The sequence below is a fragment of the Paramisgurnus dabryanus genome, chromosome 3, assembly GCF_030506205.2.
Source record: "Paramisgurnus dabryanus chromosome 3, PD_genome_1.1, whole genome shotgun sequence".
Taxonomy (NCBI): Eukaryota; Metazoa; Chordata; class Actinopteri; order Cypriniformes; family Cobitidae; genus Paramisgurnus; species Paramisgurnus dabryanus.
The window spans coordinates 28012928-28029567 of NC_133339.1; the positions used below are offsets into that span (position 1 = coordinate 28012928).

Consider the following 16640-nt stretch of genomic DNA (forward strand, 5'->3'; position numbering starts at 1 on the left):
CAAGTTAGTTAGATAACAACATACAGTACTTTTATACAGTTAATGGAGACATTAAAGGGATAGTTCACCCAAAAATGAAAATTCTGTCATCATTTTTCTCATCCTCATGTTGTTGTAAAACTGTATGAATATCTTTTTTCTGATGAACACAAAAGAAGGTATTTTGATAAATGATGGTAAGCACCCAGTTGACAGTACCCATTGAATTCCATATTATTTATTTTTTCCATATCATTTATCAAAATGTCTTCTTTTGTGTTTATTAGAAAAAAGAAATCCATGCTGGTTTACAACATGAGGATGAGACATTTATGACAGAATTTTTATTTTTGAGTGAACTATCCCTTTAAATTAGCATATTACATCAAAGTTTAATGCCCATGCAATTTCTTGGAAAACATTATAAGTTTTTTTTAAAAATTATACGGTCTTGGTTCATTTATTAAGGTTTTATAAAGCCTAAATAATCTTGTATAATAGCCAACTCCTTAAAAATAATAATAAATACATTTAAATACACTTATGGCACTTAAAAAGGTTCCATATAGGCTATGATTACGAGCAAGTGAACCACTTTGTTTGTTTTTAGAGTGTTTAATAGAAAACCAGCTTCATTGATTTAGTATTAACTCTTTGTATTTTACCAGGAGTTAGTAATAACTCACTTTACCAAAATGTTTGACATTAAAATGTACATTTTGTTTATTTTGCAAAAAATACTCTTTTAGAAATCGTTCATCTAAATGGATAATTTGAGAAGACTGTTATTAGAGTGAAAAATGAACTTTGTACAATGTAGACCAATTCCAAAGAGTAAGAGGCACATACCCTTTTGCAAAAATAAAATATAACAACAATAAAAACCACCACAATAGTAAAAAAAAAGATTCATTCAATGATTAAAATGGGAATTTCTGAAGCCACCAAATGTCTTTGTATATACAGTAGTTTTTTTTTTATAACTTTGTACTTGTTTATCACACAATTGCCAGTCAGATAAAGTAAGAATATTAGACGGCTGTTGTGAGACAAAATGCTTCTCCACTTAAAATCTTCTCCTCAGAGGCCGGTTTCTCTTGATTGTTTCCCTCTGTAATCTTGTCCTCATCCTCATCTATGTAAAGCAGAGGTTCTTGCTCCTCCCATTTCTTAGCCTCTTTTGTTCCTTCTCCACCCACTCCACCGTTAGATGTGTCATCGGTTTCGAAGGGGACAAATGTGCTGAGCACCACATCTTCTCCATCCCTGTTTCCATTGGCAGACTCCGGAGCACCCTGTACCTCTCCATCACACTCCACTCTCTCTCCAGCCTCCAAATGCACAGGCCCCGCCCACGCATCCTTCTCCACCCCTTTTTTCTTGTTGGAATTTTTATTTTGTCCATTCATGTACCCAGGGCCGAACTTTCCCGAGGTATTTTTTTTCTTTCGACATAGGATGAACAGTAGCAAGCACACAAATAGCACACAGACGATACTCACACACACTATGGTTATAAAACCTTGTGTGTGATAGAACGGTATAGCGTCACTTGCATATCCAACAACGGTGGTACCTGTACAATTGGTGGAGGTTAAGTCCTCTCCAGACGTTGAGTGAATCAGATTAGGAGCACCAGGAATTGGCTGTGATGTTAAGGTTAGAGTTGTAGTTGTAGAGATCGATGTGGTAACATAAGCAGATGTGGTGGTTTCCACAGCCTTGGATGTGATGGATGTACTGGACTCAGTCCGGTCTCTGGTTGGTTGAAAAGTGATAGCTTCTGGTGATTCAGTAGTCACGGCATCTGTTGTTGCGGTCGTCTCATGTTTGTGATCTACAGTAGGCAAACTAGTCAGGTCAGCAGTAGTGATGCCACCTGTGGTTTCGTGAAGACTCGTGGTTGGCAAAGAAGTTGTCGAATCAGTCACACTGATGGTGGTTGTTTCCACCGCCATGGTTGTTTGTTCTTCAGTTGTTCTTTCAAAAACAGATGATGGTGTTGTTTGTTCTGTCACGATAACATTTTGCACAGTAGTCCAAGCTGTTGATTTATCAAGATTCGTGCTCATTTGATAACTCTGTGTGGATTCTGAATGAACCTGATTTGGTTCTGTTGGTAGTGCTGTGACAATCATTGTAGGTGGAAACGTAATGATGCTTTCAGTCCTTAATGTTTCTTTCACAGTCTCAGTAATCGATAATGCGCTGGTGGCATCTGTGCCCGTCCTATCTGTCTCTTGTGCCTGAATGGACACGAAACAAAGTCCAAGAACAAGAGACAGCAGGACATTGCTGAAAATTTGCCTCAGGATGTGCATGCTGGCTAAATAGTCACTTGGGAGACAGTCAAGAAGGTTTTCACAAATGTCTTGCAAGGTATTTGTTAATAATAAAAATGCTCAGGTGAGCAAATATTGTCTTTTATTTTGGATAAAATGTGAGATTATATAAAAACTCTTAGGAGAAATTTATCGTCAAAAGCTCTTATGTAACAGGTTCATATTGCACACTTAGCGTTCTGCTGGGGTAATCGTTCATGTATCTGGGCCGGAAAGGTTTGCACAGCTTTTTTGTTCCTCTTTTCGTCTATTCTCTCTTTCAGTGTAACATGGCTGATTTCAGCCTTGGCCAAATTACCATGCGGCAAACTTAAAAAGACACAAGCAGAACAAAAATATGTTAGATACTCGATTAGCACTCTCATTTGTTCAAATTATCCATATTAGTTTGTTTTAGTGAAGCTGCATTACATTTCATGAATAAGTACATAAATGATTCAGCTTGGCGGTAGCTGATTTATCACAGCACATTATTTTACATCATATTTCATCATTTTTTAATTAAGAGCACGTTAGAACAACCTCTCTATAGTAATAAATGCACATTATTACAGTTAAAATCTACAAAATAATGTTTGCCAGAATGAGATTTAAGTAGTAGTTTAGTATTTACATTTCTCTCTGAGCAGTGCATAACCTTTACTCTTCTTTTGTGTGGTCTACCTGTCATTAAGCATCTTAAAATACTAAACCCACAGGACTACCTCAGTTCATTTTTTGTGTTTGGTCTCTTGATGAATATGCGAGGCAGCACTTACCTTCATATCTCTGAAGAAACTCACTGCTATAACTCCGACCACCAAGACCAAACTTCACATGTGAAACCTTAACGTACGCAAAAAGAAGCAAACACCTATATCCTGTTCATTTCTGTTCTCCTCACTCCTGCATGCTCTCTTTTATTTCTCCTCCCTCTGACCGTCTTGTCGTATCACTGACAGCATCTGTATGAGAGGGGCTGGTACTGAAAGATTAGTAAAGTTGCAGAAATGCAAAGTGCTTCATGATATTCTGTTAAACGTTTATCTTGGTTTTAGGGCTGAAGTGGAAAAAGAGAAGCTAGGCTGTAATGGGAAGCTCTGTCAAGGCTGTGTGGGTTTTTTCACTGACACTTTAGTTCGTTTTAGACTCTATGCACGCACAAGTTTAGCATCATGTATTTATGTGTTTGTATGTGTGTGTGAGTAATGCGGTATGGGTTTGTTTGTTGGGTGGAGGTACTTGTGTTGGGTACATAGAGAAGTGTGATAGTTTGTCTTAAACACTTCTTATAATCAACTTTGATATATATGTTACCATCTCAGTTGAAGCTTAACCTTTAAAACTGAAAATATCTCTCACAGGAGTTTTTATACCATTATTGCAACTTCACACAGAAAAGTTTCATTTTAGCAGAAGGCACAATGTTTTTTGTAAAGTCCCTCTGTGGGACTTTAGCAGAAAACAGCAGACTTATGAAAAGTATCAATTCCTTTTTCAGGACACCTTTTTTGACATATTTTTCTTTTTTTTATCAAGAAACAAGTCTCATCAGTAACACCCTATATGAAATTTTCTTCACACGATTTCATAATGAATCTATATCTTTTATTTCTGTATACAATACAATATAATGTTTACCAGTACCTATACACTCTAAAAAAACAAACGGTGCTATATAGCACCAAAACTGTTGCTTTGGATCGTAATCATAGAAGAACCATTTTTAGTGCCATATAGCACCGGTGAAGCACCTGTGTAGAACCATATAGGGGCCATATAGCACCACTATAGCACCACATTTGGTTCTACATAGCACTATATGGTTCTACACAGGTGCTTCACTGGTGCTTCACCGGTGCTATATGGCACTAAAAATGGTTCTTCTATGATTACGAGCAAAGAACCACTTTTGGTGCTATATAGCACCGTTTGTTTTTAGAGTGTATATAAGACAACACTGGAAGATTTACAAAAAGATTTTATTGGCGGTGATCAATCCTAGAATATTTTTTGGGTAAGTCACCACTAGAAAAGACTAAACCAGAAGCTGCAAGTGTGAAGTCAGAATAAAATGTTCAAATAATGGACACAGGGGATATATCATAAAAATCTGACTTTTTCCATATTTAGGTGCTATAATTGGGTTCCCAGTGCTTCTATCAACCTAGAAAATGTAAAAATATCAACCCAGTAACTTATTTGTGGTGAACAACTCTGCAACCATGTGAAAAATAGGTCATTCAAATCTGACTCCCCTTATGATGTTAGAAGGGGATGATCCTGCCCTTTAATCTGCACTATCCAACCAAGGCACTGCCATTTAGTGCAGAGATCAGCTCATTTGCATTTTAAAGGACACCCCCAAAAACGGCAAATTTTTGCTCACACCTACAAAGTGTCAAATTTAACATGCTATAATTAATTATCTATGCTATTTTGAGCTAAAACCTCTCATGCATACTCTGGGGACACCAAAGATTTATTTGACATCTTTATCAAGTGTTGTGAAATGTCCCCTTTAAAAAATAAACTTTTGCATCTAAAGAGTTCATGTTAGTAACTCAAAGGTAAATACTGGTACCAAATAGTTTAGACTTCATACTAATTGTTCAGAGGTACATATTGGTACCAACGACTTCATATTAGTATCTCAAATGTACACTCTAAAAAAATTGGTGCTAAATAGCACTAAAAGCTTGTAATCATAGGGGGACCATTTTTAGTGCTATATAGCATCTATAAAAACCAATGAAGAACCATTCGGGGGTGATATAGCACCACTATAGCACCAGATATGGTTCTGTACTACATATTGTTACCAGAAGCTTCACATTTGTTGTTCAAAGAGTTTATATTAGTATCTCAAAGGTACATATTGGTACCAAAGACTTCATATTAGTTGTTTAGAGGCACATATTGACACCAAAGAGTTTATATTGGTATCTCAAAGCTACATATTGTTACCAAATGTATATATATCTGTACACAACTAGACAATTTTTGGCAGGTTAGAAAGCCAGAAACGTTATAGAGGATGTTCCTTTAAACATTGCAGTTTAATGTAATAAATAAGTAGAAAACAAATATCAAAATTAAAAAGAAATGCATACAAACTAATTTGTAAGCTCAAGAAAGGAATCTTTTAAAATGTACATGTTCCTATGCTAAAGTGATGGAGTAAAATTATGTGGTATAAATGGAGCTCCCCACTCTTTCCTATAAAGATCAGGGGAAACCCTGTTAAGCTTTCTTCGGTCGGGCGACTTTTCAGTTTTTCTCATTTCTTAATGTTATCCACCCAACTGAATCAACTAACTCATCATCACTTTCCAATATACTTTATACTTTCTTCTCAGTTTGTGAATTGTCCTCAGACAACCAAAAGTGTAAGATCAAGCCAGCAGATCTTACTATGTTACTATCAGAATTATTTTCTTACATAAAGGGTCGGTTTCCCAGACAGGGTTTAGATTAATCCAGGACTAGGCCTTAGTTATATTATTACAGTTATTATTACATATTATTAAGTAGTTTTTACAAATAAACCTTACAAAAACAAAATTGGTGTGCATCTTAAGACAAAACAGTGGCACTGATATATGTTCAGATATGTCAGTACAAGATGTTTTTAAAGAGACAATCCACTTTTTTTGGAAATCTGCTAATTTTCCACTTCTCATAGAGTTAAACATTTGATTTTTTTACCTTTTTGGAATCCATTCAATTGATCTCCGAGTCTGATATTACGCACTGCCTAAAAAATAGACCCCTGCTATTGAAAGTTATCAAGGGGACTTTCGGGCAATGCGTAATATCATTGCGCCTCCTGCAGCCATGTTACGGCAGCAAAGTCCTTGATTATTACGCCAGAATAAGAGTATAGTTCCTAGCCATATCTGACTAAAAAATCGTAACTTTTAATTTTCTGTCGGTCTAAGTTAATGATGTAACTACAGAAGAGTCAAGTTTTAAATAGGAAAAATATCGAAACTCTTTGGTTATTTTTTAGCGCAATGCTAATGGTCTAATAAGATTCAATGGATTATGCTAAGCTATGCTAAAAGTGCTAGCCCCAGACCGATCAGCTGAATGGATTGCAAAATGGTAAGAATCAAATGTTTAACTCTAGGGGAGCTGAAAAATGAGCATATTTTCAAAAAAAAGTGGGATGTCCCTTTAAATGAAGACAGCTCAAGCATGCATTTTAGTCTGGGACTAGGATAAGCCCTGTCCAGGAAACCGCCCTTAACTGTCCATCAACGTGTTTATATATACAGGCTGATTCCTGGAGGTAGAACTGTCTAAACTCTATTCTCCAGCAGTCTTTCAATGTCTTTCTGTCCTCTCCTCCTTAATTCTTCTATTTGCGTACCAAAACTCTGTTAAATCATCCACAGTCACTCTTGGCTGAATCCACAACTCGTTCTCGTTCTGATTCTGTTCCTGTTTTTTCCTCTTGATCCTCTCCTCCCTCTTTCTTCCCCTCTCCTTCCTGTCTGCCTCCAACGTTGATCCGTTGACATACCAGAATTCCACTCTCTCCTGTACTGATGTTTTTGGATCGGCCCACAGGCTCTCCCTCTCCCCCGGTCCACCTTTTTCCACCTGCCTTCTTCCACTAATCGTCATCCTTTTTTTTACAACCGAAATACGGACCCACAGGAAAATGCTTATTCCTAGGAATATCGTAGCAGTGATGGCCAACGTCCACAGTGTAATAAAGCACACCAGTTTTGATTGCAATTGAGTTTGTTTTGAGTTTGTGTCGAAACATTTAGGCCAAAGTCTGTGATTTGTGTCAGTTTTAATTGATGTGACATTTATGTCTGTTACAACTTCAGCTACGATGGAGCTGTTGTTGATATCTGGGGTGTCACTGGGTGTGTCTAAGGTAACTAGTGTCCTATTTTCTCTTCCTGTGTGCGCTGTAGAGTTTGTGACTATATATTGTGTTGTAGATTCATTTACCCCACTGTCCTCTGTGCTGGACTGTCCCGTCCAGCGTCCACCACTTTTCATTTCATTGACAGGTGTTACGCTGTGATTTTCAGCTGTTTCTGTAAAATTTAGGGTATGCAAGGTTGTGGTCATGGGTACGTCTGAGTTTTGAGAAGTTATAAAGTTGCTGTCTATTGTTGGTGTTGCAGAAGTTGTATCTGTTGTGTTGTAATGTTCCTCTCTGTGTGTTTGAACTGTATGATCAGTCATGAGGCCGTCACTTCCAGTTGTGCCTTGTGTTGTTGACTCCTTGTTCGAATTAGCAAATGCTGCCTGGGTGGAGCTCATTTCGTAATTTTCTTTCATTGTTGCGTTGCTTTCTACAGTCCAGTCTTTCCACGATGCTGTTTGGGCACTGTTGAGCGGTTCTGATGTTGGCTGCTTGTCTGGTGTGGTATCCCAGATGCCTTCAGTCTGTGTTTGAGTAACTGAGCCCAGACTGCTGTGTTCATCATCGTAACCCGTGTCGTGTGCACTTGACCGTCTTCCTGTTTCATTTTTGTCGTCCTTTTGTGGTGTCAGCCTTGCAAAGTAAAATGAAACGGTTGTATCTGTTACACTTGTGTCTGTTTGAAACATAACCGTATTTCTTTCACCATCTGTTGTATTTGCAGTATCCATGAAGTCATTCTGAGATTGATGCATAGGTACTGTTTCCTCTGTGGAGGTCGCTTTCAGAGTTGAACTTGCATGTGTTTGTGCTTCACCAGCCAAATCTGTTGTTATTATTGTGTTGTCCTGTGATGTCGTGACCGGTGGGGACAAAGCTGTTGTATGCATGCTTGTTTTTGTGGTTGCTCCAGTGATTTTTATGACTTCAGTATTGTTCTCCTGGGTGTCTGCAGTTGGTGTGTTGTAATTGAGAGATGAGGCTATGAGGAAGTGTGTAAGCCACACTGTGATGGACACTAAAGTCATCTGCATTATGACTTCTGTAAAAGACAAAATGAGGGACTACATGAGAGACCGTATGACCAAATTTAAATGATGTTCAAGTTTATATACAAATGTATAAAGCTTAATTGTTGTCTAACACTACTGGGGAAAAACAATAGATTAGTTGACTCATTCATTTATTCATTCAAAAAATACAAGGTTAGAAAAAAATCATCTTTTTCGTATTCTACTTCTGTCAATACTATAACAGTGAGTTATATAATAAAGAGTAAATCCTATAACAGTGTAGTTTTACACATAATTCAATTGATTTACACACCATTTAATTGACTTACACATGATTTCATTGATTTACATCACAACCACTGAAAATTAACCATGGTATGACAACAGTTAAAACCAAAAACATAGTTACTAATAGTTAAACCACAAAACATGGTTAATTTTCGTAAGGGTCACTCGACTGATCTAGCAGTAATCGTGCAAAATGCGACGTAAAACTATGACACAACCTGTCACATTGTAGCATCTGATTTACCTATATTAAAACTTTAATGAATTAATTTAAAAAAAATGTTTTATCCAACATAGGCGGATGAAAAAAGCCATACCTGATGTTTAGAGCTCATCACGCTGTCTCCTGATTTCCTGTAATCACTATGTTTTTACAGCGGTGCCTTCTGGGATACTTCTCTCATTTAGGCGAAACATAGAACTGACGTAAGGAAGTGACAGTTTGATCGCCATGGCAACGGTGGGATGAGGTGAGAGTTTGAGGGTAAAACAGGATGTGGTTTGGCTGCTCCACCTCTTGCCCCTTCAGAGTCAGAAAAAGAACGGATGATGCAACACATCCTGTTGACTCAAAAAACATCCAGATTTATAATCTACAGAGCGCACTAATGAGAGCACACGCTCGCTACAGTTGGTTTAATCTACTTGATGCAAATGCCACTAGACCTTGATATAGATATGAAAGCTGTGACTGTTCTGCAAATGAGCAGCGCCTTGCGGTACCCTCACAAAATGGCACCAAATCACTCTGCAATTCATTTACATTCACTATTCCTTAAATGTGTCAGATCTCATAATATTCAAAAAACTGAAAAAGATCTTGGTTTGTTTTTGTAGTTGCTTCAGTGATTTGTATTGCTTCAGTATAGTTCCTCTGGGTGTGTGCAGTTGGTGTATTGTAATTGAGAAATGAGGCTACTCCTCCTCTGTGAATTTGTTAAATTCTCATGCTTTCTTAAAAATGACCTGAAACATGTATAAAATACAGACTCAAAGTTTTTCCAATACAAACATTGCTGAGTTACTGTAAGGCACTTCTCAGATTCTCCATTCGAGGGTTCCAACTTGTCATGGAATTTCTGGAATATCATGGAATTTTACATGGACGATTCCAGAAATTGAAAGTTAGGCAATTATATATATATATATATATATATATATATATATTTTGTAACTTAAAATTTTAGTTTCCGTTTCCAGGTCCAGGGCTGATTTCAAGTGAGACACTAATCTAAACAGCCATTTATTGGCATTGTTTACTCCAGTGGTCTCCAACACAGTGCCCGCTGATGCCAAGGCACATTCTATAAATGGCCTCTATTTTAATATTTATTAATTACTTTTTTATATTAGAAAGTAAAACAAAATAACATCAGCAAGTAAAAGAAAAAAGTTTTGAGTAGAATACACTCTAAAAAAAACTTGTAATTATAAGGGAACCATTTTTAGTGTTATATAGCACCTTTAGCACCTAGAAGAACCATATGGGGTGATATAGCACCACTATAGCACCACATATGGTTCTACATAGCACAATATGGTTTTACACAGGTGCTACATGGCACTCAAAAATGGTTCCCCTATGATTACGAGCCAGTGAACCACTTTTAGTGCTATTTAGCACTGTTTGTTTTATATCAAAAGTTTTATCCATTGTGGTAGCCCTTGCTCACAAAAAAGTTGGAGATCCCTGGTTTACTTATTTAAGGCATTTAAGCAAAATTTTTATAAACTCAAAGTGTACACATTATCCAGGCTCACGGTATCCCAGACATAATTCTTGGAAATTCAGCTTTTAGTCAGTGAAAGTCAGAGAATTTGACATTTGGCTTAAAGGTGGGGTACATGATGTTTGTAAAACACTTTGGAAAAGGGAGTCGGGCCGAGTATCGAGAAACACGTGTAGCCAATCAGCAGTAAGGGCCTGGGTAGCGTATGTGTGGGGCGGGTCTATCAAAAGAAGGTCCAGATTCTATTGGGGTTGGGCCGTGTTTGTTTAGGTGATTTCAAATATCAACATTTGCTTTCAGAGATCATGCACTGTCATCTTTACTATTTTTGTATAAACAAGGTTAAATGTGTTGTATGATTTTGATGACTTTGTATATACTGTGAGGGGATAGATCATTTTATACCACAGGGCTGTTGAATGCTTTATTCTGATTGGCTGAGAAATGTTCCATGGGTGTTGATTATTTTTCTGTAAACCACACACCTAACCTGTAAATGTCATAAAAATAGACAGCAGAGCAATATTTTTTGTAACCGTGATATAAGCAAAATAATTGACTCCAGTCCTTTTAAATATTTGAAATTAATGCACACCCGTGATTTAACTCCGCTTCCCGACTGTCAGGAATAGCAAGGCAAGAACCCAGGCGCAGACGGATTTATACAAAAAACACAGATGACTTTTATTAATAACACAAAAAAAAGAGAAAAACAAAAAACCCACGAGGGGGCAAAACTAGTGATGTTACATTTGAAGCGAGGCTTCGGAGCTTGTGTCGAGCAAAAGTGGGCGTGCCAGATGAAGCTTTGATTCGAAGCTTGTGTTGTTAACGTTGAAATCACGTGACCAATGACAATCGAAGCTTCACTTTCCGCTTCGCTTTGCGTGTCAGAAGGTTCGAACCCTAGAGGTTTTTTATGAGTTATTTGCCTTATTCACATTTTGGTCCCACATAATACTGTATATATAGTATCGTATTGACTTATACTTGTGTGCGCGTCTGTTATTACGCCTGTGAACATTATTCTATACAATACAGCAGGGTTCCTCAAATCTTACCCTGGAGGTCCGGAGCACTATACAGAGTTTTGCTCCAACCCTAATCATCTGTGATTTTCTAGATCATGAAGACCTTGATTAGCTTGCGCAGGTGTGTTTGATCAAGGTTGGAACTAAACTCTGCAGGGCTCTGGACCTCCAGGGTAAGATTTGGAGAAGGGGGCAATACAGTATTGAATCATATGAATATTAACTCCTACTAGAATTTATTGCCACACTTCAATCAGTAAATACATTTATTATATTGACCATTCACAGACATTTTGTCTAAGCTTTATTTGTACACATAATATTAATATTCATCTGAATTTCATCAGCTTGTTGCTTCATTGACGGAGCTTTTTCCAGAAGCAACTACTATATGTTTTATTAACCAAAAGATGGCGCTGTTTTCGACACCCTCGTTGAGGCTTCGAATCATGGTTCGAAACAGTAAGAGAAGTATCGGTGCTTCATTTCCCCATCACTAGGCAAAACATCACAAATACTAGATAACAAAACACTGACTAAAGTAGAACGACTCTACAAACAGACTCTGCAAAATTACAAAAAACTACACAGGCTTTTTTCAGGACACGATACTCACAGTGGAGACAAACGCACAAGCAAAGAACATCAAACACAACGACTTTAAATAGGGACAAAATAAATTACATACACCTGGAAATCATTAAAATAAGGGATCGGGGAAAAAGTGACGAGACCCGGGAAATGCGTGGTTAGAATAAACCGATTCTAAAACCACGCATCTCCCACATAAAACATGGTACTGCCAGGACCCTGTCACAAAGACTAGATATAATTCAAGATATGATTCTGAAAGGATCCTGACACCGACGTGCCACATTACCACCTTGGGTGTGCATTATTTTCTGATAATTCAGTGGTCGTTGTCAATTATTCCTTATGTGAACCACTGCATTAAAACAATGTGTCACAACTCATCATTAAAAATCATGATTGTAATTATCAAGCTGTAAAATAAATAAATTACAGATCTCTGTGAATTTCCGAGTTTACCATTCTGTCTAACATTTTATATTAAATTTTATTCATTGTTCGTTCTTTTTATTTTATATCCATTTTATATTCCAAACATCCATTCTATACTGTCACCCTACCTCATGTTCCTTTTTGTCCCTTCAGTGATACTATAGTTGCTGTGTCCGTGTTTAATGGATGATTGGCTTAGATTAGCTGTTGGAGATAGCCTTAATCTGTCTTAGTCACTGAGACACAGTTTATAATAGAAGAGCTGAGGGTAATTACACAGAGTGCCAGAATACAAATGGCTTTTATATTTAAGTAAACCAGAGAAAGAGAGTGTGAGAGAAAGAATCATTACGGGAAAAAATCTCTTTAGATAATAAGTTATAGATGGACAGTCAAGGTGTCAAAGAGTTACAGGGTGAAGAAGAAATAGAACAGGAATTGCTGTCGAAGAGAGAAGAAGAGAGGGAAGATGATGAGGTGAAAGAGGATAAAGAAGGTATGGCGGTACAGGGAGAACAGGACAGAGAGGAGCAGAGAGATATAGAGGACTGGAATGGATTTATTGCAGGAGAAGAAGATGCTGCTGAAGAGGAGATAGTCCAGGACTGGAAACCAGGAGACCCTGTGACCCCTCAGTATGTCTTAACACTACCAGGATATACAGACGGTGAGGTCACCAAAAGCAATGCAACTTTTTAAGGCCATTTTTAGATCATCTTTTTAAATTACAGTTTACTAATATTAACAAAGATAAAGGCTGATTTTGTTCATTTACATGATTTTATCTTAGTTATGTTTTAGTTGTAAGTATTTATGTGTAAAATTGTCTATAGCATTTTAACCACTCTAACATGTTACCTCACATTTTCCATTATATTGTAATACATTGTGTATTACTACATTTTTTGTTGTGTAATGTGTACAGACTACTTGTGCTGTCCAGAAGACAACATCTACAATATTCGCTTCTCACGTTTCAAAATTAGAGACCTGGAGAGTGGATCAGTCATTCTGGATTTAAAAAGACACTGTCCAACAGGTGTGACAAGTGTGTGCGTTCAAAAAAACATTTTCAGTAGAGGTTATTTGTAATGCAGCTTTTTTCTTTTACTGCTCAGTTTTAAAGTTTCAAACAAATAATGCTTATACCAATGCATTGCCCTCTAGTGGATGTTACATAGAAAAACAATTTTATAACTTCTTAATGTGTCTTTTCTCTCTCACACAGAAATAAAGGATGTCATAGAGCTGGATGCGGGTCGCTTTATTCAGTATCATTTCACTCCTGCTTTTCTAAATCTGAGAGAGATTGGAGCTTTGTATGTATGAATCTAGTTCCCTAAATAAATTAATGGGCTTTAAAGGGATAGTTCACCCAAAAATGAAAATCTATCATCATTTACCTACTCTCATGTTGTTACAAACTGGTCTAAATTTCTTTGTTCTGATGAACCACGAAGAAAGATATTTTGAAGAATGTTCGTCAAACCGTAAGTGCCTACTATGGAAGTGAATGCGACCTACGAGCGGTTTGATTACGAACATTTCTCAAAATATCTTCCTGCGGGTTCATCAGAACAAAGACAATTTATTTTAGGGTGAACTATCCCTTTAAAGACACAATTTGTAAGATATTTGCAGTAAAATATCCAAAAACCACTAGTCCGGTGTTATATATTTTGTCCAGCTGATTACTAACAATATCTATAATGTTTTCAACTACTTGTAAATTATGAGAAAATTGCTGCCCTTAACAGTGACACGGGGCAGTGCAGTCGCCTGTGAATGACGTTAATATCTACGTTACCCTTTTTCACCGCCTTTACTGATGTAAAAACCACATGACAACAGTGTCATGGACAAATGCGGAAGTAATAGCGTCTGTCGGGCCACTTGCTTTTTTATGGTAAGTTTGTTAATCTGAACACTTAATTCTGTGCTGTGTTAACAAATCATTGTATTGGACTAATACTGTAACATCTATGACTAAAAATTTGCGTTTTGAACATTACATGAAACCTTACATAATGAAAAAAAAACGATGTCATCAAACAAAACATTTATTAAACTTGATTACTTTACCTCATGTGTAACATGATCTCTTGTTCCCGTCTGATTGATGGCCATCAGCGTTAGACAACAAATCCCATCAGTCCATGCTGCTTCAGAGCATCATTAATCTACGTCATTGTTATTGATTTGATCTGGCGCCATCTAGCGGCGCGGATAATACAAATTGCATTTTCAATCCCATATATTAACTGTTTACCAAATGTAATCCTGCCTTTAAAAACCCAGCTAAAGTCTTTATTTGTGTGTGTTTTTTTTACATAAAATCATCCTATAATGTAAATAACATAGAACATTATTTGAACATATAACATTGATATCTTTAAGGCAATAGTTCCGCCAAATATGAAAATGACCACGATTTACACACCCTGAAGCCATACATATGTCCATCATTTTTCAGACAAACGCACTTTCAGTTATTATAGAAAATGTCACAGCTTTTCCAAGCTTTATAACAGTTAGAACAGGGTCCACTTTCTTCAAGTCCAAAGAATGTGTATCCATCCTTCACAAAAGTAATCCACACAGCTCAATGGGATAAATACAGGCCTTCTAAAGGTATTCAATGTGATTTGTTAAGAAAAATATTTACATTATACATACAATATATCTCATAAACTTCACACACAGGGTCACATATTATGATGGCTATAAGACACTGCATTTTTACTCAAGTTATAATTTCAATTTCAACTTTTGTCATCATGTACCTGCCACATATCTGCAATATGTTTGTACACTGTAAAAAATAAAAGTTCAACTTTTGACACTTTTTTCTGAGTTAACTTATTTTTTTTTATTAAGTTAACTCAATTTTAAGGCAACCAAGAAACTTACTTTTTTAAAGGGACACTTCACCCATTTGCATAAAGCTTTGTATAGATAGAACCCCAGTCATGTTTTTGAATGGTCATGCATCATTTTCTCAGTTGTCGCTGAGATAGGAGAAATACAAAGTTCAGTGTTGCACTTCCTTCTTTCAATGATGTAAAAATCATCATTTTGCATCATTGAAAGAAGGAAGTGCAATGCCTTTGTTGAGGGAGTGAGACTACAAACACCCCTTTTCTCTGTCAAATAGGCACCAAATTCTAGATGTATTTTACATTTCGACTGCAAATATGACGCACTTTCAATAAAGATTAATGTTTCTACGGGTGAAATGCTCCTTTAAGGTGAACCAACAAATCTTTATTTACATTGTTTATGCACATAGACAAAGAGGAATGTTTTTTCTCACTCACTTTCTTCTCTCTTCCAACCAGGTTGGAGTTTACAGTGGGTGGTAAAGCAGTAAACAAATTTCGACTGATTGAGCGCCATTACTTCAGGGATCTTCTGCTAAAGACATTTGACTTTGAAATCGGTTTTTGTATTCCACACAGCAGAAACACCTGCGAACACATTTACTGCTTACCAGACCTGGATTCACACACAGGTGAGTTACACTCCTTCATGCATGGTCACATTAATGATGTCTGCCTTCAACAAATTCATGATAAATAGTGTATGAGTTGACACTTGCTTGTGTATGTTTATCAGTGTACAATACCTGATCTCTTATGTTCATTTCAGTTGCAGAGATGATCACTCACCCCTTCGAGACCCGGTCAGACAGCTTTTACTTTGCCAACAACACGCTGATCATGCATCATAAAGCAGAGTACTCTTTCAACCAAGGGCTGGAGCTCTAAACACATCAGAGTATCAATCATATTATTGCAAAAGTAAACAGATCATATCAACTTACTATATGGTTATTGTTATATTTTTGGTTTCACAAGTTCACCATCAATTCCCGTCTCAGTCCAGAGTCACAGCTCGAGCTTCCAGATAAATAAAACATCTTGAGGATCCATAACAGGCCTTTAATGTTTCTCTTTCTCTATTATCCTGTTCTGTGGCTCATAAACATCCTCTCTATTTTTATCACAAAACAATGCCCATGACCCTTTCCTCTTATCAGGGGGTCTTACAATTGACATAAACACAGTTACAAAGGAAAATATGTTGTATTATTATTTTATAATTGAATGGTATATAGCTTTTCCTTTCACTGACCCTACTGATCCTTTGTTATTATTTATTTACTTTGTTATTATTTATTTTCCTGCTATTATAGAGATACTCATTAGTCTATCTGTCTGTTTGCATATTTGTCTCCTTTACCATCGAATGCTGTTAAAAGATGTTTTAAACTTACATTTCTTGGTTTAAGTTTGAAAAAAGTAGGTTGTTTATGTGAACTGAATAAAAACGGAGGACTTCAAGTTGTTGTCATTCCTGTGTTC

The 16640-nt window shown here is 36.8% G+C and overlaps 3 protein-coding genes across 3 annotated transcripts; 1 reads left to right on the forward strand and 2 right to left on the reverse strand.

The window, feature by feature from the left end:
- Positions 1 to 574: 574 nt before the first annotated feature.
- Positions 575 to 3437, reverse strand: LOC135767876 (uncharacterized). Its single transcript, XM_065277243.2, has 2 exons — positions 3080 to 3437; positions 575 to 2630 (listed from the first exon to the last, which is right to left on the reverse strand). Exon 2 carries the CDS (start codon positions 2298 to 2300, stop codon positions 1011 to 1013), a length of 1290 nt encoding a protein of 429 aa, XP_065133315.1. The 5' UTR covers positions 2301 to 2630; positions 3080 to 3437; the 3' UTR covers positions 575 to 1010.
- Positions 3438 to 5336: 1899 nt separating this feature from the next.
- Positions 5337 to 8956, reverse strand: LOC135767860 (uncharacterized). The gene is made up of 2 exons (XM_065277242.1): positions 8810 to 8956; positions 5337 to 8233 (listed from the first exon to the last, which is right to left on the reverse strand). The coding sequence occupies exon 2, from the start codon at positions 8223 to 8225 to the stop codon at positions 6630 to 6632; it is 1596 nt and encodes a 531-aa protein (XP_065133314.1). The 5' UTR covers positions 8226 to 8233; positions 8810 to 8956; the 3' UTR covers positions 5337 to 6629.
- Positions 8957 to 12310: 3354 nt separating this feature from the next.
- On the forward strand, positions 12311 to 16637 carry unc119c (unc-119 lipid binding chaperone c). Its single transcript, XM_065278446.2, has 5 exons — positions 12311 to 12943; positions 13202 to 13315; positions 13505 to 13595; positions 15615 to 15787; positions 15925 to 16637. The coding sequence occupies exons 1-5, from the start codon at positions 12661 to 12663 to the stop codon at positions 16041 to 16043; spliced, it is 780 nt and encodes a 259-aa protein (XP_065134518.1). The 5' UTR covers positions 12311 to 12660; the 3' UTR covers positions 16044 to 16637.
- The last annotated feature ends 3 nt before the right edge of the window (positions 16638 to 16640 follow it).

Coding starts and splice junctions, on each gene's coding strand:
- LOC135767876 (XM_065277243.2), bottom strand. CDS start 2,300: ATGCACATCCTGAGGCAAATTTTCAGCAATGTCCTGCTGTCTCTTGTT.
- LOC135767860 (XM_065277242.1), bottom strand. CDS start 8,225: ATGCAGATGACTTTAGTGTCCATCACAGTGTGGCTTACACACTTCCTC.
- unc119c (XM_065278446.2), top strand. CDS start 12,661: ATGGACAGTCAAGGTGTCAAAGAGTTACAGGGTGAAGAAGAAATAGAA. Junction 12,944..13,201: donor ACTACCAGGATATACAGACG/GTGAGGTCACCA, acceptor TAATGTGTACAG/ACTACTTGTGCTGTCCAGAA. Junction 13,316..13,504: donor AAAAAGACACTGTCCAACAG/GTGTGACAAGTG, acceptor TCTCTCACACAG/AAATAAAGGATGTCATAGAG.